Source organism: Molothrus aeneus, chromosome Z (genome assembly GCF_037042795.1).
Source record: "Molothrus aeneus isolate 106 chromosome Z, BPBGC_Maene_1.0, whole genome shotgun sequence".
Taxonomy (NCBI): domain Eukaryota; kingdom Metazoa; phylum Chordata; class Aves; order Passeriformes; family Icteridae; genus Molothrus; species Molothrus aeneus.
Window position 1 is genome coordinate 13,900,827 of NC_089680.1, and position 21,224 is coordinate 13,922,050.

At 37.4% G+C, this 21,224-nt stretch overlaps 1 protein-coding gene across 2 annotated transcripts; it reads left to right on the plus strand.

Annotated features, from left to right (window-relative positions):
- The first annotated feature begins 385 nt into the window (after positions 1–385).
- DIRAS2 (DIRAS family GTPase 2) lies at positions 386–16,925 on the plus strand. 2 transcript variants are annotated; one of them, XM_066569579.1, is made up of 2 exons: positions 386–474; positions 12,879–16,925. In XM_066569579.1, the coding sequence occupies exon 2, from the start codon at positions 12,918–12,920 to the stop codon at positions 13,515–13,517; it is 600 nt and encodes a 199-aa protein (XP_066425676.1). In that variant the 5' UTR covers positions 386–474; positions 12,879–12,917; the 3' UTR covers positions 13,518–16,925. The 2 variants fall into 2 exon arrangements, with proteins under 2 accessions (XP_066425676.1, XP_066425677.1); XM_066569580.1 differs by lacking the exon at positions 386–474 and adding an exon at positions 494–677.
- Positions 16,926–21,224: the final 4,299 nt, after the last annotated feature.

Below are 21,224 nucleotides of genomic sequence, written 5' to 3' on the forward strand. Positions count from 1 at the left end.
TAAGGGATTAAATTTCCAAGTAATAAAAATCAGCACAGCTCCATTGATCTGAATAGGGCTATGCTGTTTTTTGCCCTGGGGATTAGCCTCACCAGAGGTTTTGTAAGCTTTTTTAACTTAAAGAGACAGGCTTGTTCTCTGTTTCAGAACTGAAAGAAATAGAGAATTGTGAGCTCAGGTTAATGTAATCTACAGCTTTAAATGATAAACTAGAGCGTGTGTCGAGGCTTTAGAGACTAATTGTAAAAATCTACTACATTGGTTGAGAGAAGCAGAACATTACAGCTTTTGTATACATATGCCCACACATACATATATTCCACAATTATTCAGTAGGTGGCAGTTAAAAGCCTAGATGAGCTTTGCAGTCGCCATTTAGGCAGCAGCGCCAGCAGAGGCTGGAGTCAGTGCGCCCGTAAAAGCAGAAGGAGGGAGGCTGCGATCCAGCCAGCAGGAGCATTACCCAGGACCCAGGTACCGGGGCAGGCGGGAGGGAGGACGGGCAGCAGCCAGCCCCGGGCGCCGGGGGAGGGAAGCTGCGGGCGGCGGAGCCGCAGCCCCCCGGTTCAGAGAGGGGCTCCTTTCTGGTGGAGGGAGCCCCGGGCAGAGAGGGAGAAGAGCTGGTGCAATGACAGACAGAAACTGAAGAGCGTTTGAAGCTTTCTGTTCCTACACAGGTAAATTTCTTTCCATTGTTTTTCTACACTATCTTGCACAATAGGCAAAGCTTTGCATGGAATTTCGAGGTCTTCCTTTTCTTCAGCCAAAATCCACAATGCTCACTCGGCCAGAATTTCCTCTGAAGTCGGTAGAGTTTTGCCTGAGTTACAACTGCAAGATATGCTCTAAGCTAATATCTTATGTAGAGAACATGGCATGCTGTAAACTGAGGCTAGCAAGGAAGTCAGATGCTGGTCATAGACACACTGGCCAGTTAATTATCATTTTTCTGTGTGCTGGGATGCTAGTAATGACCTTTTTTTCAAGCTGACTTTCATTAAAACCCAATGTGCTGAATTTTGCCCTAGTTTATAGAACTGCCACTGCAGTGGCTTAAGGAGAGATTAATTTTTTGTTTCTTTGAAATGAAAGCTACATTTCAACTTAACTGATAGAAGAATATAAAAATGTGGGGTCTGAATAAAATAACACAAGGTGTTTCTTTCTCCAAGACGGATACAACTTTGCAGCATCCCACTGACAGACAGGATTTTTTTCCCAGTAGATTGTCCCTCTTCCAACTGAATGAAAGAATATAAATCATGAAAGACCATTCTCAAGTGCCTGAGAGCTACTGAATCAGATTTGATAACACTTTATCCCTTTCTATCTTCCCCATGAAATGTGGGATGCTCTGTATGCTGCACCACTTGGACACAGAAGGGTGAACACAGAATGGAGCAACAAAATTGGATGCATTTTAATCTTAAAGAATTTTCTGAATGTCCTGTTCTCTCATGAGTACCTAGTGAGAGGACTCATATATGCCTGTTTATAAATGCACACACATACAGTTGTGTAGGCTGCATACAGCTATGTACACCCCACTCCTTTTGGGGCAGACAAGGCTGATGAAACTGACTGCTGTTGTATCTTCGCCAAGATTTACAGTTTACCATTATCTAGAATGCTTGCAGGTCTCAACATATTTAACTCTGGCTTTTACAGGGCTATCTTGGCTTGCCCCCCTCCCATTCCCTTTTTTACTTTTCTCACTAATGGACTTCAGTTATGCTCAGGAGCTGCTCTCTGGGGCCAGTCTGTCCTCAATAAATGCAGTAGTACCCAATTCATGCAGAATGGGTTTTGTGCCATTGTTCTGGAGCTATGAAATGTGATATTCCTCCAGGCTTCATGCTTTCTCTCACACCACATGCAGCAAATCTAAGGCTCTTGCATGAAGAACTGTACAAACATGGAACAAGTTCAACCACACAGCTACAAATCAATGGTCCCATGGATATGGAGGAATGAGTGTGATGTGCAGCTATTTATCCTTATTCCTGGTAAGAGAGGAGAATGAATTGGTATAAATGAGCTGTGAATGCACTTAGGCTGGAAGATTTCAAACCATTAGAGCAGCAAGGTTCTTAAATTACATTCTAGTTGAAGTAATACATAGAAAACCTTTTAAATACCTTTTAGTTGTAACTTGATGGAAGGGATTATGTGAAATGGTTGCCTGCAAAGGCAAAGCACTGAATCTGATAATCCAGAAAGTCTCTTCCAGTACTGAATACCATTTTTACTTTTCTCTGGAAGTTGCCTGCACTAAGGAATCCCTTTGCAAGCGAGTGAAGATCTTCGGAAATACAGTTTTCCAGGTATCTCACATCAGTCAGATGAAAGCATATTTCTGCTCTGTGCTGCACTATTGTTTACACCAGCAGACTCACAGGCACTGATGAACCTCAGGCTGAGTAATATCACTTTCTCACAGTGCAGACCAGGGCTCTTAGGAAGTTGATTGGAGTTCAGAAGCTCCTTCTGGCCAAGTGGTCATGATTATATTACACCAGCATTGCAGTCTCTGTAGTGCCAATAAAAATAGTGGGCTGTACATGAACTGATACTGCTGTCCTGAAGTCGTTATTAGCACTGTTTCTAGTTTCCTTTGAGGATAACCTGATAACTTTGTTTTCTGGATTTCTTTTGTGCTAACCAACACAGCTGCCCATGTAGAGATCCCAGCATCATGTGTGAAAAATCAGACTTGGACTTTCATTGTGACAGAGTACGTGCTATTGCTCCCAAAACTAGATTTTTAAATAAATGTGCAATAAATAATATTCTGGTTCAAAGATGCTCCTACAGAAAGACTGCATCCAATTTCATTCATATTCCCTTTTTCTCTCATTATTCAGGTTATAAACTTATATTTTTTCTTTTTTTTTTTTTAATGGTTTTATTTTCTACATTGATTGCATTCAATTCACAGTGTTGCTCAGTAATTCTTCTGTAATACATAATGAGCTGCATTTGAATATGCCCTCTCCCAAACTTAGTGCGAGTATCAGGACATTTGTACATGTAAGCTGAAACAGTATTCACTGTGGGACATTTTGTTTGGTATCGAGACTGATTCCAAATTTTTATTAATTTTCCCTTAATATTTTAGATTACCATGAATAATTGAGCAACAATCAATATTAAATAGAGGAAGAAAAAATGGCAATTTTGTAAAACATGGATATTAGTAATATAAATTTCCTTTTTAAATGACCAATATCCAAAATGACCAATATCCAAGAGAAAATATTTCTAGACATTTTCTTTTCCATTTGGGATTTTAATTTTAAATACAGACGTTTCCAAGTATCAAACAGTTACTTTTGACTGCATTTTTATTGTGACATCAAAATTTAAACATGCATTAAATTATCTTACCTTACTGCTGGAAGAGCAGTGGAAAAGACCACCTGAGTGTCTATGCAGATGTACATACTAATTGAAGCAGAAAATATTCTCATTTACCTTGTTGAGAAAAGAAATATTGATTAGTTTTCAATCACAAAGTATTGATAAAAGAATAATTCTTGAGATGGGTATCAAGGAAAGACAAGAAAATGTGGAAAAGTGTGTGTCAAGTCTGTCACAAATGCACTTTTGACTCACACTGAGGTCAGGAGCACCTCCTATTGATGAAATAACTTTAAGTTGAATGTTGATTTTCTCTATCTGAGATTAAAATTAGTGTTTCTGGCTATGCACGTCTACAATATGCTATGGCAGGAAAATCCAGTCAGCATCAGCCTGACTGCAGATAATGAAATTGGTTTTAGCTGAATCTGAAAAGGATTCTCAAAACTGAAGCTATGTCAGCCTTTCAGTTTCCTCATTCAAAATATGTATATATTAAAGAAACCATATGAAAAGAGCAAATCCATTCCTGGACTGGATTTTGTTGTTTCCTTCCCAAAATGCCCAGTAGTTCTTATAATTAATCTGAAGCTAAGAAAAGAACACTTGCCCTTCTTTTATTTTTACTTGTTTATTTTTTATATTCTTCCCTGAAAATTTAGCTGACAAATTTTATCTCTTCTGAAAGAGTTAATTATTTAAATAATCAAATATTAGCTACTATCAGTAACTAAAATATTGCAGTTAACCCAAATAAATAACATTACCACTTTCCCACTCTGTACACGTAAAGCTTATAGTGTGTTACTCAGTATGTTTTTATCTTCAAAATATAGTTTTTATAAAATTTTTTAATACTACAAGGAAAAGAAACATGCATCTAGAAAAAAATTCTCTTAAGGCTAAACCTACTTGTCTTATTTCAGAATTGAAAGTAGTGCCAGTTGGAGTGCTGAACATTTATAAACAATCAGAAAGGTGGTATTACTATATTGTAGTCCACAGTTATAATTTAATTGTTAGTTTTCAAAATATTCGGATTTGCAGAAGAATTTCAGTAGAAGAACAGGCTGCTTAGTAGGGTCTGGAAACATATCAATGACTGTATTACATTGTTTAATTAATTATCAGGGATCATTTTGGGTCCTGAAACCCACTGCATTAACCTGTTCCCAAGTTATTTGCCAACAAGCTAGTGGCAAAATGTTCTGTTTAAGCCATTGCTTTGAATGGAATATTATTTGGTTATGAAATCAGAAATATTCCAGTGGTCAGGATAGCAATCTAGCTATCCTTCCAAGCCAGACAAGGAAAATTAATGACAGGAGTTATGTCATAAAAAGATACTTAACCTTTAATAATTTTGCTTCTATAGAAGATTTACATAAGTAGTCTCAAATTACATTAACATTATGGAATTGAGAACTACAATAAAAGGCAAAATGGCCACCAGTCTTCAGTGTTTCCTCTGATGAATGGAAAATAGTCTTCCATGAATTTACAATTCTTCTGTGTAAATATACATATTTATAAGGAAATAGCTTTTGGTCAACGCTGGGATTTTTATCTCACAATACTGAGATCCATAAGTCAGAACCTATTTTTTTTTTGAGTGTACAGCTGGAGAAGCAGAAGTTCACGAAACATGTAAAGCCATTGCTCAATACCAAAAATGATTCTACTATTAGAAACCAGAGGGGCTGAAAATTCATACTGAGTCTCTGATCCTGCATTTGCAGGTGTGACAAATTCTGGTTTCTAATCATACTGCTCTGTCCAATGGCATTATGTGTTACTTGTTGAAAGGCACACATATGATGTTGTATCTTGATTAAGTTAAATCAATTGAAAACTGAGGAAAAACTACTGTATTTAGTTAATTAATTTGGGGAAAGAAACTTTAAAAAAAGCACTTCCAAAGGGAGCTAAATAGAATTCTGTTTTTTTGACATTTTTATTTCTATGTGTGCATTAATGACTACCTAACTACACATATGGAAAGTCTTCTGAGAAATTTGTTTCTGAGTTTTGATGATAAGCACTTAGAGATTAAGACACTGGTCAACCAAAATACTCAAGTAGTTAAATCAAGAAAGTATCTGACATGCCTAAAGCAAAGCCTGAATTTAGACAGGAACTCTCATGAAATTCTCCCTTTTAAATCTTAAGATTAACCAAGCCACTAAATAGGAAGTAACAACCAATAGGACACCTATGCACCCTGGGTAATCTTAGAATAATATTTCTGGTTCTGCACAAAAGTGAAGGTTTTTTTAATGTGGTAAATGTATTCACCTGTCCATCCTGGATAAATTTAGCATAATATTTCTGATGCTAATTGAAAGTAAGGTTTTTTGGTTTTTTTGTTTTTGTTTTTGTTTGGTTTTGGTTTTGTTTTTTTCACACAGTAACTGTGTTCAAGGATGCTGAATCTTGTTTTACGGTAATGGTTCATTAGTACATATCTGTTGCAAAAGAGTTAGTTCTGGGTAACAGAGCTCTCAGGCAACAGCAGAGCAAACAATTTCAGTGTGTCCCTATGTGTAGAGCTCTTTGCTGGATCAGGTCCAGCACCTTCTTAATTTTCTTCACATGAACCCTCATCAGGGAAGGGAATCAACAGATCCTACTGCGTCATTCAATCTTCTGCCACCAGTCCTGCTGTCTTCAACAAGCAATGCCACTTTAGTTAAGCCTAATTCCAAAAATCCATGCTATCTGTTGTTCGTACAGGAAACATTGTCTATTTGTCTCTACCCTTTCTTTTTTCCAGTTCTTTCCTGCCTAGCAAAACTATTTCTGCCACAACATCTGCTAGCCATATGTTAGCCAAAGAACAAGTTAAGATTTTCATACAGTCACAACTGTGCATGGGGGATTTCTTTCTTTTACCAAGGGTTTCATAATTTCTTTCTTTTACCAAGGATTTCAAGTTTTGAAAAGGCATTTTTGTGGAAATGAGATTTTCAACATAAGTGTGATGACTACAGGACAGCACAGAGGCTGGCTTCTACCTCCTTTACATACAGCTGCTCTTAAGACAATAGTCTCATGTAAATACAGAAAAAAAATGCAAAAAATTTGTCTGAAAGCCTCCTGTCCTTTCTATTTCTCTTCTGTGTAAGGCCAGGATATTGAAGGAAACCCGCAAAACCTCTTAGGGAACTCTCAGAAAGACTTTGTGATGTTAATTTCAGTTTAAGGACTCTAAATTATTAATTTTCCATGCAAATTGAAATGTTTTCAACATTGTAGAGAACCTAACTCTAAAATGAAATCTGTTTTGGTTTAAACAAATTGAATTTTTAGTTTGAATTTTTGCTTTCTATGAATACATTGAATAATAAAAATGTCTGATTTTATTCCTTACTTTCAGATAATCAAGCAAATTTCACAATAAGGACAATGTGTCAGATAAAATCAGCAGGTTTCTGACAGTACTTTTTTTGTGAAGAAGATGCCATTTTCTAAGGAAATCTCTCTGGTCATCTTTCTATAGCTGAAAAGAATTGCTATAAATGCTTTTCTCTCCAACTGTTGTTGAGAACAACATAAATAAAAAGTGCTACTGCATTTATGCAGTGAAAAAAAAATCATGATTTAGACTAGCTGATCATCAAAGAGCAGACTTTCAAAGAACATTTTGTTTCACATTAGAATAAAAAAATTCTTTCCCTAGGTATTAGAACCTCATGTTGTAGAAAAAAGTTTTTTTAACAGTTATCATTTGGTCTCCAAATGTGTCCAACTTACCCTTGACTTGAGAAGACCAAATAATACAAGTGAAGGAATAGAATGAAAAAGCAAGTCTTGTATTAACAGATGAAGGCACTGGAAGTAGGAAAGTCCCCATTCTTAAAGTGCATATTCATTAGCAGATATTGTGAAAATACTCCCTGAGAAATGTCTCTTTATATGCACAACAAGAAAAAGATCCTTGCAGAGCTCTTTTCCTCTTTCATATAAATAATGTGACATTTTTCACCTTTGATGTTGGGAAATGGACATTGATCTTACAGTCCTGCTGTAATCCATCTTATCTATAGCTAGATCCTTCACCTTGCACCTCATATCTTTGTGTCATGGTGTCATCCCTGGTTAGCCTCATGGACTGTTAATTTAAACTGAGGCAAGATTTTGAACTAAATGTATTGCCTGTACTTTATTGGTTTTTCACAATAACAATGACAATATAAACAGAGACATCGCCTTAGAGCTTAAAAAAAAAGAAAAAAAAATACATGACTGACATGAAATGGTTTTACTTGAGGAAAAAAAAATTCAGGAAATTAATACACAGCATCTGACAACTGCTGAATTTCATATCAGACTGACATCTCAGTAGGACATCATAAGACCTAAAGAAACTAGATCAGTTAAGATGTAATCAAAGCCTCTGACTCCAGAAAGCGAAGGCAACATCACACTGTTTTTTAAAATGAATGCAACACTAAAAGATATAATCTAGTAAAAAAAAAAATCAACTAAACTTACAATTTGTGACATTTTGTGGTAGTCTAACAATGAAAACATGGTGAAAATCTTTTGCAACAAAACCCAAGACTGGAAACATTGGAGATAGGTTGATTTATTTTCTGTGCTTATTTTCAAGCATAAACTGAAAGAATTCACCAGCTGCGAGTTCTAATCTCATATTGCTCTAAGAGTACTCAAGTAGATTAGTTTTCAGAAGTTATTTTTCAGGCTTCCTATAGCTTTTGGCTGTTATTGCATATGCCGTATAGCCTAAATATCCACATGGCAGGCAAGTCATAAGTATATTTGACAAAAAAGTTAGGCTATAAAAAATCCAATTAAAGATTACAGAGAGCTGTGGAGGTGCAGTGGCTAAGTAAAGGATCAGTATAAATGATTTCTTAAATGCTAATATACTCACATGTAATTAATTAAACAGCCAATGAATGTTAGGAGTTTAAACTATGAAGAGCATAATCTGTAACATGAGTTACTTTATTTAGACATTTAAAATACATATTTTTAATAATAAAATGCACTATATAATTAAATAAGTCAGTTTATGTCATAATTACTCAGACCTTGAGCTGTTTCCTTCTGTCAGAAAAACATTTCAATTCTTTCACCTGGCATATCAGAAATATCTAGGGAAAGCATGCAGACTAACATAAAGGTCTGTAGCTAAGTTGGAACTGGAGGCAGTGGTTAAATATGTTGCCCCAGTGAATAGGCCATCAAGCTCACCTGCAGCAACTGAGCTAGAGCAGCTCCAGCCTTGTGCTGGCAAAGTATCTGCAGGAAACATAGCTAAGTCAGCAGAGGTACAGACTCACTGTTTTGTGAGACTCATTGCTGACCTTTGTAGTCAGACAATTCAAAATGAATGGTATGAATGTATGTTATGAAAATTGCTTTGGCTTTTCAAATAAGTGTAGTGTTGATAAACTGACACTTTAGAGATAGGTTTTCACTGTTGTAGTTTGTGAAAGCAGAAAAGGCAGCAAATGAGGCTTCATTACAGAATAAATCCATTCTAACATGTAAAAAGCAAATATTTTTTTCTGTGCAGATTCTGAAAGACTGGTTTTCTGAATCACAAATGATCTTGTACAGAAAAATCAGATTTTAAGGTAATTTTTCCATACCCTCACTGGCCATAATGTCACAAGCTGATTAAATAATGCCATACTTTATTTTGTCCTCCTGTGTGTTTTAGTTAACACATTTTAAGACAAAGAAACATCAGTAAGGCAAGAGGGTGGTATGAAAAGCATTAACAAATGAACACTTGTGTGCAAGTCCAACCATTCATATAGAATGATTGTCCCTGCAGGAGATTCTGTGAGCAGATCAACATAGAGAACACAAAAAAAAAAAGATAAACAACATTTGGGGAATTCTTTCTGTGTGTGATCATAAAGACTTGTGTGAGCTCTTTTTTTGAGGGGGGGGGGGGTGTATTTTTTTTTTTTTTTTTTAGTTCCTGAGCACGAAAAATGTATAAAAATCTGTAATTTTTTATTTTGGCAAAACTGAGGATCTTCAGGACTCACAGACCAAACATTTACTGGGGTTACTGCTCCTTTGCAGTCACCCTGGCTGGGGAGGAGTGTCTCTGTAGAGAAGGTCCTGGTGCTTCGGTCATGGTCATGATCCTGGTGATGGTCACGGTGATGCTCGGCAGTGGCCCGGCGGCAGCAAATCCCCCTGCGCCTGTGTGTATGCACAGGAGCAGGGCCAGCCGGCCGAGGCAGGTGACAATCCCCCCTGCCCAGCGCTCACGGGACAGCAGCAATGCCGCCTGTCCGGTTCGGGCACCCCCAGCCGGGAAACAGCCGAGAAACTGCAGCAAGGGCAGGTGGGGCACCGAGGGGTCCGGGGCTGGGCGCTGTCCTGCCCTGCAGGCTCAGGGACCAGGGCCGGCTCAGCCTGGGGAAGGCAAAGTTCAAGGGACAGCAAAGCACAGCCCTCGACACCTACAGAAAAGCCATCAAAAAGGTGGAGTTGCACTCTTCACAACAGTAGATGCTGGGAGGAGAGAAAACAGGTATGGCTTGAGTACCTTAGATTAGGAATAAGAGGGAAAAAAACATCCTGACAGTAATTTTGCATCAGAGTTTGTTTCCCAGAGAGACTGTGGGAAAGATTGGGGATTTTCACATCTGTACAGGATAGACAACCTTTTCCAGTGTCATGGCTGACCCAGCTGTGATAAGCAGTCTGGACCAGAAACTACTCAGGTCTCTGCCAACTGGAATTATCCTTTGATACTATGGCAATGTCTGAAGAATATCTACAAAATCTCCCTACACATTAGATCTGCTATTCTTACCACTGTGAAGTTTTCCTATTGTCTAATGTGAATTTGTTCTACAATGCAACCACATAACCTCTTTTTTTTTTCACTACACTCTCCATCTTTGCAACAACTTGCTATGTTTTGAAGATTGTTACCATGCTATTTCAGGATGTCTTAGAACTTTTCTGTATGCTTAATACTTCAGACCATTAAGTGCCCCACTTAAATTTGTTCTATTTATTGGGCTACTATATGTGTCAGTTTTCTTGGAGATTTCTGAGTATTTTTAGAGTATACAGTGTAATACAGCAGGAGTACAGTCAGCTAGCTTTTAAAATTGTATTTTTCTAGTCCACATTTCACTGATTTTCTTAGTAAAAGTTTTCATAGTGCATTTTTTCTCCTAGTGCTGTAGCTCCTAGGCTACGTGTAATATGACTGTGCCATGCTTAAGCTGCTTCTGAAGTGGAATCTGCAGATATTGCTCTCTTGCCTTTTTACTTACAAGAAATTATTAAACTATAATTCTTATGGTAACTCATTCTGTGCAGACATCCACAACTGTAAGCTCTAAGACTGTTCCAAATTTGCATGTCTGCAATTCTTACATACAGATTTATTCTCAGTGGAACAGCATTATGCTAGCTTCTTCTCCTCATTTTTTTTCCAGCTATGTTTTTTCCTTTCGTTTTAACATAATGAGCTGCTCACTCATTTTATTTGTTCCTCAGAGGGTTTTGCATCTTCTATAAACACATACATGAGCATTTTTTCTGAGGCTACCTTTTCTTTCCATTCCTTCAATACTGCTGTCAGAAAAACAATTTTGCTTCAGTGCCTCAGGATGAGCACTCTTATTTATCAATCTTTCCTATATTTATACAAGCCTCTAAGAGTGACAGTGAATGTAGCACAGGAGAGATTGAAGGGGTGAAGCTGCCTTCTGCCTGAAGCCAGGCTGGGTAGACAGAGCTGTGGCAGCTCTGCACTTTGCCTCGGGATCAGCATCCCCAGTTGCACTGGTTATTCTGCCTATGGTATGGCAGATGAGGAAGTACAACTCCTTCATCCAACAAATTATGTAAGGACAGATGTTTTCAGCTTACTCAGACATTAAAATTAGGACACTATAGGATGCCCTGTAAAAGAAAGATAACTACATCAGGATATGCTTGAACAACAAACTGAAGATATTAGTGCAGCATGCATTGCTGTAGCTTAAGCCTAACTGGCATAATGAGTATCTGCATTAAAATGCAGAAACAGAAAATTTGGCATGAGCTTGCAACAAGAATAAGGGCATGGGAAGTCCACTAAGATCCACACCGCTAAACCATCAGTATTGTCTTGCTGCTAGACAGGTAAAAAGTAACTTAAAATCACCCCCTGCAATGCAGTGACTCCTTCTGCTGCATTGAAGAAATAGCTTGAAGGCTTGCTTTCAAAAGGGAAGAAATTCTTTGGGTTGTTCTAGATTTATTGCTGCCCAAGCAAAATTACAACAGGAAAATTTAATCACTTGGTGCCATTAAGACACTTGGGCAAAATTCCCTATAAAGCCTGCCCATTTTCTTCAGAACAAATACAGATGCAGCAAATTTTGCATTTTTTTCCATATGTACCCCTTATATATAACAGTTTGGTCTGAAGAGTCACAATACCCTATGCTTTCTTTAATTTTTAGGGTTCATTTTTAAAGTGTTTATTTGCTTAAATCTTACTAAATATACAAAGACTATGTATACTGATACGCTATGTACCCATTGAGCTGCTACTGATGGGAGGACACATTAATCTTCAATTTATTTAAATGAATTCTAAAACATCTACAGCTTGTAAACATGTGAATATTTTACCATTTCTCTTATTTAAAAATTATTTCCATATTTGTGGTCCTACTATACACAGATGGATTTTGTCAAGGGCAACTGACTGCAGGAATCACAGAATTTTGTGACCTTTGACATATGCCCTTGCCAACCTTAGCAATACAAGCCACTAAAAATGTTATGAATATGTTTGCAGAGCCTCTCTGATAAGTATAGCTAGTCTAGTGTCAAATATCATCGACTGCAAGATAAATATTGGAATAAAGAGGCAGACTGAATGTGAGCAATCTGAGTTTATCAAAATGTACTCTTTGACCTGAAATGCCAGTGGCAAAACACACTAAAGTGGGACATGTGCTCCCATGGAGTTAAAAACAAAGGTCAATAAGTGCTGTTGCTGAATAATCCACAAATACATCTTAGTTGTTGTTTAGAACTGTAGTCTAGTCATAGTGGGAATAAATTCCTTAGCTATTGAAAAGCTGGAATATTCAGAGTAATTGACTGTCATACAGTGATCAGTTTTGACTATTATTTTAGATCTATTTAAGATATAGAAAGATAATTCCCTTTCTACAATTTGTTCAAGTCAAGGCCATGTAGAAATTCCCAGATGCAACTTTTTAGTCATGTTAATATTAGTACAGTAGGAAGAATACTGAAGCACATAATGTTAATTAAATATCGACCATGAAGCAACAAAGATGGTATTTTGCCACCAGTCCAGACTGGATTGCAAACCCTAATTTACAACTGAATTAAATAATTCTGTAACCCCTTGCAAGACTTATTAAATTAGTGCAAGTGCCATCACTTACATTACATTTATTTGTCTTACTGGGAAAGATATCACGGCATGCACTCCACACTTGTAGTAATGTCTCTCTCTTTGTTTTTGTTGTTTTCTCTCCTAGGTTTTCCCCCCTAGCTGAGCAAGTGGCACAGAGAGAAACATGCCTGAGCAAAGCAACGATTATAGGGTAGTTGTGTTTGGAGCTGGAGGAGTGGGAAAAAGTTCTTTGGTCTTGAGATTTGTGAAGGGCACTTTCAGAGAGAGCTACATCCCTACCATTGAAGACACCTATCGACAGGTGATCAGCTGTGATAAGAGCATATGCACTTTGCAGATAACTGACACTACAGGGAGTCATCAATTTCCAGCCATGCAGCGTCTCTCTATTTCTAAAGGACATGCTTTTATTTTGGTTTACTCCATCACCAGCCGACAGTCCTTGGAGGAGCTCAAGCCAATCTACGAGCAAATATGTCAGATTAAAGGAGACATAGAAAGCATTCCAATAATGCTGGTGGGGAACAAAAATGATGAGAACCAAAATCGAGAGGTAGAAAGCAGTGAAGGAGAAGCCATGGCTAAGAAATGGAAATGTGCCTTCATGGAGACCTCTGCCAAGACGAACCACAATGTAAAAGAGTTATTCCAAGAATTGCTAAACCTGGAGAAACGCAGGACTGTGAGTTTGCAAATTGATGGCAAAAAAAGCAAGCAGCAGAAAAGGAAGGAGAAGCTGAAAGGAAAATGTGTGGTGATGTGAAATTGCATCGTCAGGAATCAGCTGTGAAGTCTCATCTGACAATACGCATGTAAACCCATAGACAGCAAACAACCATGCAAGACCCTATTTATTAGTATCTGTTTTAAAAGAAATACTTGGAAATTGAAGAAATAAGGTACTGTAATTGCTTTGAAAAAAATGGAAAAATAAAAATATGTGTAGTCTCACAATCAATTAAAGCATATCAGGAAGAAAACAAAAGATGTCCTGGAATACCTTATTTTGTAATTTACAAAAAAGAATTGTCATCATTCACATAATATGAAAGATTGGAAAACAACTTAATATTACCTGCATTTGCATATAATTGCAAGAGAAAACAATGTGTAATATCAGAAGAAAAACAAAGAAGTGGTAGTAAAGAAACCTAGAACATACAAATACATGCTGGTGGTGTTAACCATTTCCTTAAAAAATGCTGTGGATGAAAAATTGTATGCCATTTTAATTACTGACCGGTGGGACAGTGTGCATAAGACAGTCTTGGATCGCCTGAATAAATGAACTGTTGCGCAGTAAAAGGAAGCATGGGGATAGCAGTGAAGAGGGACAGATATTGTCTCTATGCCCCCAGCATGATACTTCTTTCTAGTATGATGCAGTGTTTTAACTGAAGATCGTGGAAAAGCCAAGTCCTGTAAGTTGGAGATCATCTTTTCTGGGCTCATTGTTTCAAGGACAACCTGAGTTTTTAGCCTAAATATATTTCAGAAGAACAAACATTTATTTGTGGAGAATGCCAGATGGAATGGTGTACATATAAAACCAGAAAGCTTCCCCAGGGAGAACTGACTGGGTAGTTGCCTACGAAAGGCTCTGTGGGAGAGACTCAGTTCTAATGCTGCTGCCAGTTAGATGAACACATGGTGTGGTTAGTGAATGAATGCAATGCTTTTGAACTGGTGGTACCCTTGGAGTGGGGTTGGCATAATATACAAATTATCATATTAGCTGACTGATACTTCTTTACATTACTATATTCCAGTTAGAAGGGTTTATGCTCATGCCCTACGAGGTCTATTGCCTTTATATTGTCAGAAGTATTTTATATTTGCCGTTTAAACTACTTATTTGAACTGCTGTGACTATAGAACCAAATATATATCTGAAGTTAGTGACCACAAGAGTCTCTAAAATGGGGGTTTTTGGGATGAGCATTGCAGGATCTGGAATATTCTGCAGTCAGAATGGAGTTATAATGCAATACAAAGTTCAGAATAGAAAACACATTATTTAAACATCCTGTCAGGGGAAAATGCTCTTCTCAAAACCTTTGAAAGGGAAGAAAAAATTGTGAGCTTTCCTGGATTTCTGTCCAAAGCTTTTTAAAAAACTAATATGAATGATTGAAGTATGTATCCTAGTGATGACAAAGGCCATCTATGATAAAATAAGCACATACAATTTTTAAACGACACATTAAAATTGTGTAAGTCTCAATTTGTACCTTAGGAACTGCTTTGAACCAATAAAAAGAGCCTACCATATTTTTTAGTAAATGTTTATGTCAAGAAACATGGGAAAATTAAGTCGAGTACTAATATTATTAGCCTGCATGCTAGTGCATTATAAATATTTTCCAGGGGATGTTCAAATGCAGTGTTTGCATTAAAATTTGCTACCTTGTTCCTTTTGAAGTTATTGTCTTGCTTATCTTCCACATTTCTAGCAAATGTGCAGATATTTCAGAGGTAGAGTAATAGCATACAAAAGAATTGCTACTAGTGCTGTTTAGAGAGGAGCACAACTTCTGTCATGCAGTCAGAAGTGCTGGCACCTGTAGAATTGAATGTGAAACTCCTACTGATTTCAAAGAGACAATTTTTTTTTTGCTGTTTATTTTATTGCATTAAGAAGCGAAAACTGGAAAGAGCATGGAAAAATTAATGCTCTTCATTAACAGTAAATTCCAGGCTCTTACACAACACTCTTTCTCCATAAATCTCAGAGCACTTTGCAAAAATGACATCATTTCCTTAACTTCTCAGGTGGTGAAAGTGAGGCACAGAGAGAGGAAACAACTGCACATAGATCGTCCAGCAGGATAGTGACAGACCCAGGAACAAAAGCAGTTCTCCTCTGTCACAGTCCCGTGCTCATTCTGTGTTTTGTCAGACTGTCTCTTCACATTCTTAAATAGTTCCTGAAACACATAAAGAAGCCTGGTTTGACCTATACAGCCAAGTGCATCTTTCTTGATAGTCTGTCAATAGATCAAAAAATATTTCCACATCAGGGATATAAAACACTTAAAAGCACTATGTTTAGTAATACTTTTATAAATGTTTATACATTTACTCTTTTTAAAAAAAAATTGCTGATGATGCTCAACATCACAGCAATGGATTCCATGGATGAAGCTGTAAAATCAGAAAAATTATCAACGTTAAGGCATAATGGGTCACATACAGAGGTCAAAAGCCCTCAGATGCTAACACGCCGGTGCCAAAGGTCATCATGTGTGGCACATGCCTTAGCAGCCAGCATAGAATTATGACAGAATCTCAAAGAGAAAAATAAAAACTATATATAGAACCTTTTAACATTATTGCTTGAACTGGAGGAATTATTTACATAGTAAACTATCTTGCAGAAGTACAATATAGGGGATCTAAATTACTTAAAATGTACTGACTGCAAAGATATTACAGGCTGAAATTTAGCCCTGGACTTTTATTTTTTGAATGTGCCTCATAGCAAGAATAGAATAATTGTATAGCAAAGATGGAAATAAAACAAGTACCTGCCAATGTTTAGGCTTGAGGACCATATTCCTTTAGTTCCTAGCTGACTCCTCACCTGCTAAGTAATAAGCCATGAAGTATTTCATGGACTTGCATGTATCAAAGCAAGGCCAGAACAGAAGCAATATTACTCAAGGACCACAGACTCAAAAGAGAGCATATTTTATACCCTTGCATTGCCATCCTTGTTTCTACTATTAGATTTTACATATCTTGCATATGTGTGAGCTGGTTTAAAATGTTTGTTTTGCTATTACAAATCGAATTATTTTTTTTAATATGGAAAAAATAAGGTAGAAGAAGAAAATGTACAGCTTTATTACATTTTGTGTTTTATTTGGGAATGTGGTATGACTATAATAGCCTGTTTAAAATGTTTATGCAAAATATTTAAAACGTGTAAGTTCTACAGTGAATTTTAGCACCCAGAAAACACAATCTAGCCAAAACAGATCTTTAAAATGCATGACTTTTATATGTAGATATGAAATATTAGGGTATGTTCTCGTCATGAAAATGTGTTGTTGCAATTTCTTTAGCAAATATTTTGTTTCAAAACTGAATAAGAAGTCATTTGTGTCTACTAGTTTCCATGTTTGTGGTGATCTAAACATTCAAAATAAAGTTTTAAATCTTAACACAAGTTTGGAAGAAGTCTTGTTGTTGCCTGTATTTGTTTGATTCATATTATATATTTTTTGAAATAGCAAAGGCAATTCTCTAAATCAAAACAGACTCTAACATGTTAGGCAGTGTCCCAAAATCTTCAGCTCTACAAATCAGTTCTGAGAGAGCTAGAGCAGTATTACCTTACCTAATACTACTTCTATTATACTCTGGCAAACACACAAAGAATTCTACCTCCACTAAAAAAAAACTAAGCCAAACAAAACCAAACCAAAACAGCTTATCAGTGGATGCTCCTTTTGGCCAACAAAAAGCAAAATAATTCTGGAAGCAAAATAATTCTAGTCTGTTTTTTATTATTTGCTTTAAAATAATGGCAGATAGAACTATATGCTTGTGAAAAATTAATACTTAATGTATGGATCCTGCTATTCCTGCTCATTTCTAAAAAAATTCTTGATGTTCTTGCAGAACTTCCCACTATTGCATTCTATATTACCAACTGTTGCAAAAAATGTCAAAAATAATAGTTTACAACTTCTTGCAATTCAGAAGATGCAGCTAAAGTTGTTCAGTTAAATAATTATTTTCATATGCAAGCAATAATTACTATTCAACAGAGGAAAGGATCCACTAACAATCTGAAGTAAATAGACACAATGATAGGCACTATAACCAGTGACGAAATATTGAGCACTGACTGTAAATTTAATGTTACTGTGAAGTAATTACATTTGTCAGCCCACAAAGCTTTTTATTTTTAGTAAAGAGCTCTTATGAATTCTTATTATTTTATTTTTTTTTCTTCTTTCAGTATGCTGTCAGTTACTGGTCTTGGTCCTGATTCTGGCACAGTCTATGGCAAAGCAGTGGATGTGCCAATTCATTGTCTGGGGTTTTACACAATACAGTCAGGAATTACTTTATAGATGTTATCATATTCCACAGAAATACCAGAAACATTACAAAATTCCCTTGCTTTGAATATTTTTCCCATTGGTTACTACTCCTGTTTCCCAGTGGAAAGTATTTTAATTTTTAACTCATACACTCATTCAAATTTGTGAATACCTGCCACACTTATTTCACTAGCAATTTAACTGACATGGTTCACCCATCTTTGAAGCACATTTTCTAGTTAATCCACAAATTTATTTCACGTACTCAAGTGTATCTAAAGTTTAACTCCACTAAAACTGCAAAGAGGGAGAGCGGAGCCTTGAAAATACATGGAGGGTGTTCCTTGTGAAGGATGCAGACTCTTCTGTAAATTAACCAGATGTATTTGCAGTTTAAAGAAAGCATTAAAACTCTTCTGTTTCTATAATTTATCTTGGTTGAGTACACTATTTCATAACGGGTCATAGGGGTTAGGAAATTATAAAGAAACTGAAGTTCGAAGGAGGAGCTGTTATTCAATCTGATGTATTTATTTCATACTCAGATGACAATAAGTGGCCCACAAGATGGATCCCACAAGAGCATCTCTATTCTCAGATTCTCAGATCATGTTGCAGCTGGCAAGGGGAAGGAGCAGGGCAGGGATGCAGCACCAAAATCCACCCCAAAACTAAAATCAGCTTCTCAGCCTCCACACCTGTTGCTCTAAAAGCTGTGGATGACAGTGTCTGTCACATGGAAATTACTACTGTATTTGTATTAATTTCAGTAGAGAAAGCAACAAATAAGCAGAATTGGTGTTCTTTCATTAGGCATGTATGGCAAATATTTTTTTTAATATGTAAGAGGAGAAAGAATGTTGTACAGTATCTTTCAAAGAGAGATGGGATGACCATTGAGGGGCCATTCATCCCAATGTATATCTGTTTTGCTGCAACTTCTGTTCAGTGTTATTAAAAGATACTTTGTCTTTGGAATTTGCCTTCCTTCTTTACTGGCTCAGATGTTGCTGCTGACCAGGATGGTCCTAAAAATTATTCTTGGCTTATTTGTTACTTTTAATTACAATAAAATAATGTTGCATACTTGGGCACATGAATTTGATTCCAGATTTCCCCTGTAGGCTAGATGTCTCCTGTGCAGTGGGCTCATTGTAACAAAGTAGAAGTAGGAGGATTATAATTTGGGGGGTGAGGTAGACCCAAAGAAAATTGGAATGCCAGAAAATTTAACATTTTACAGAACTTTCTGTTTCCCAGAAAATTTGAGATCAGCAAGGACTCCTAAAAGTGTTTTCAAAAGAAAAGGCAATATAGAGTGGTCGTGCTAAGCTATACTAATGAACATGGCTCTTTGGACCATCACAAAAGTAGATTCCACAAGGAGAGCAATAGCTTCTCCCTCAATGATCTCATCAAATCTTTAATTCCTGATAAAAACAACTTTACCTAGAATAGATGACTTACATGCCTGTATAGAACACACTCTATAGCCACAGGGTTTCAGCTCTCTTTTTTTTCCTCTTGGACTAGTTTTGGCTGAGGTAGAATTAATTTTCTTCACAGTGGCTGGTATGGGTGTGTGTTTTGGATTTGTGCTGTGTCGGGATCTCTAGCTGGTCAGAGTGACCCCAAGAAATGTTAGAAAGTCTCTTTTCCCAGACCAGTGTTTGAAGGAGTCAGAGCTCTTCATTTCTCAGTCTCAAGGTTGTTTTTTGTATCTCATCTATAAAATTCTTTCTCCTGTCCTGCCGAGGACCACTCAGCAAGACAGTCAGAGGCACTGTGCCTGCCCCCGGGATGGTGTTATGTCTTTATACGAAAAGCTACATGTACAATATTTACAATTACTTTGCACTACCTATCATCTATGTTAAACAGTGAGCTTCTACTCTAAACCAATCTAAAAGTGCCAACATCACAGCAGAGGACAGAGGCCAAGAAGAAGAAGAAGGAGAAAGGCAGGACATGCCCAGATCCCTCCATCTTGCCTCCCTGAATCCCCATTCTAAAAATCCCAAAATCTAGTTTTTCATCCCATGATAAATTCACTATCATTCTATTTAATTTGTCATGGCTTGCAGATCTTCATCTAAGGTTGGTAACTTGCCCCATGGGTCATAATCAAAACCACAGGCATCTTGGGCTCTGTGCCAGGGTCTCTGAGACCCCTGGCAGGTGTCTTGGCTGCTAAGGACAGCCAGAGGGATGTCCTGGCTCCTGACAGTGTTGAACACAGTGCTGATAATTTAGAGATGGTTTTGATATTGCTGAGCAGGGCTTACACACAGTCAAGGCCTTTCTTGCTCCTCGTACTGCATGCTGGTGAGGAGGGTAGGAGTGCACAAGAGGCACAAGAAGCACGAGAGGCACGAGAAGATGGGAGCAAACAGCTGATCCCAACAGGCCCCACCAGACCATACGGCATCATGCTCAATATATAGAGCTGGGTGACAGGGGAGGAAGACCAGGGACATTTGGGGCCATGACGCTTGTCTTCCCAAGTCACTATCATGTCACTATCACTGCTCTCCTGGAGGTAGCAGAAAACCTGCTTGCCCATGGAAGGAACTGAATTCATTCCTTGAGAGGCTTTGCCTGCATGCACAGCTTCTGCTTTACCTACCAACCCATTAATGTCCATTTCATCCCATGATTTTTTTCATTTGTACTTTCAAATTCTCTGCCCAATCCCACTGGTTGCAGGCGTGAGGAAGCAGCTGCTGTGGTACTTACTGGCCTGCTGGGGATAAGCCATAATACCTATTTAGTCCAGGCAGTCCTCTTTCCCACTACATGGAGAGAGACCAGATGTCCTCCACAATGAAAGGAGATGACCTCTACAGCCATGAGCACCACTCCCTTTTCTTCTGCATACCTTGCCCTGAATCACGGCTTGCCTTTTAAAATTAAATTAAAACTCCACTGGAACAACAAAGTCTAATACAGCACCAAGAGTAAGCAAGATAGTCCTACAGAAACACATCTGTAAGTGACCAAATAATAGTATCTTTATATGTAGCTCTAGGAAGTGCATGTTCATGTTGCAACAAATGGTAAAACATTTTGTAAGCGTACAGAGGCTGAATTACAGACAATGGCTTTTCTGGGGATGCTGAATGCAGAGAAAAGGTGAATGTGTTTATTTTCAGTGGTAATATTTCAGAAGGTTGAAAAAAACGAGGAAAAAGCCAGTAACATATCCTTGGAATTATCCTAATGGTAAAATTTATTAGGTCACAGGTGAATCATTCAGAGCAAGCAGCATTCAATATGAACCTTAGAAAAAGATTGGGGTAAAAGAAACAGTCTTAAATTCTGTCCTTTCTTTTTACTGCCATAGCCATATTTGTCCATGGTTGCTCTCCTGTTTTTTTTCAAACTCAAATCTGAATTGAAGACTGCTTAATTATGTA

Excerpts from the sequence above, each read along its gene's own strand:
- DIRAS2 (XM_066569579.1), top strand. The coding sequence starts at position 12,918 with ATGCCTGAGCAAAGCAACGATTATAGGGTAGTTGTGTTTGGAGCTGGA.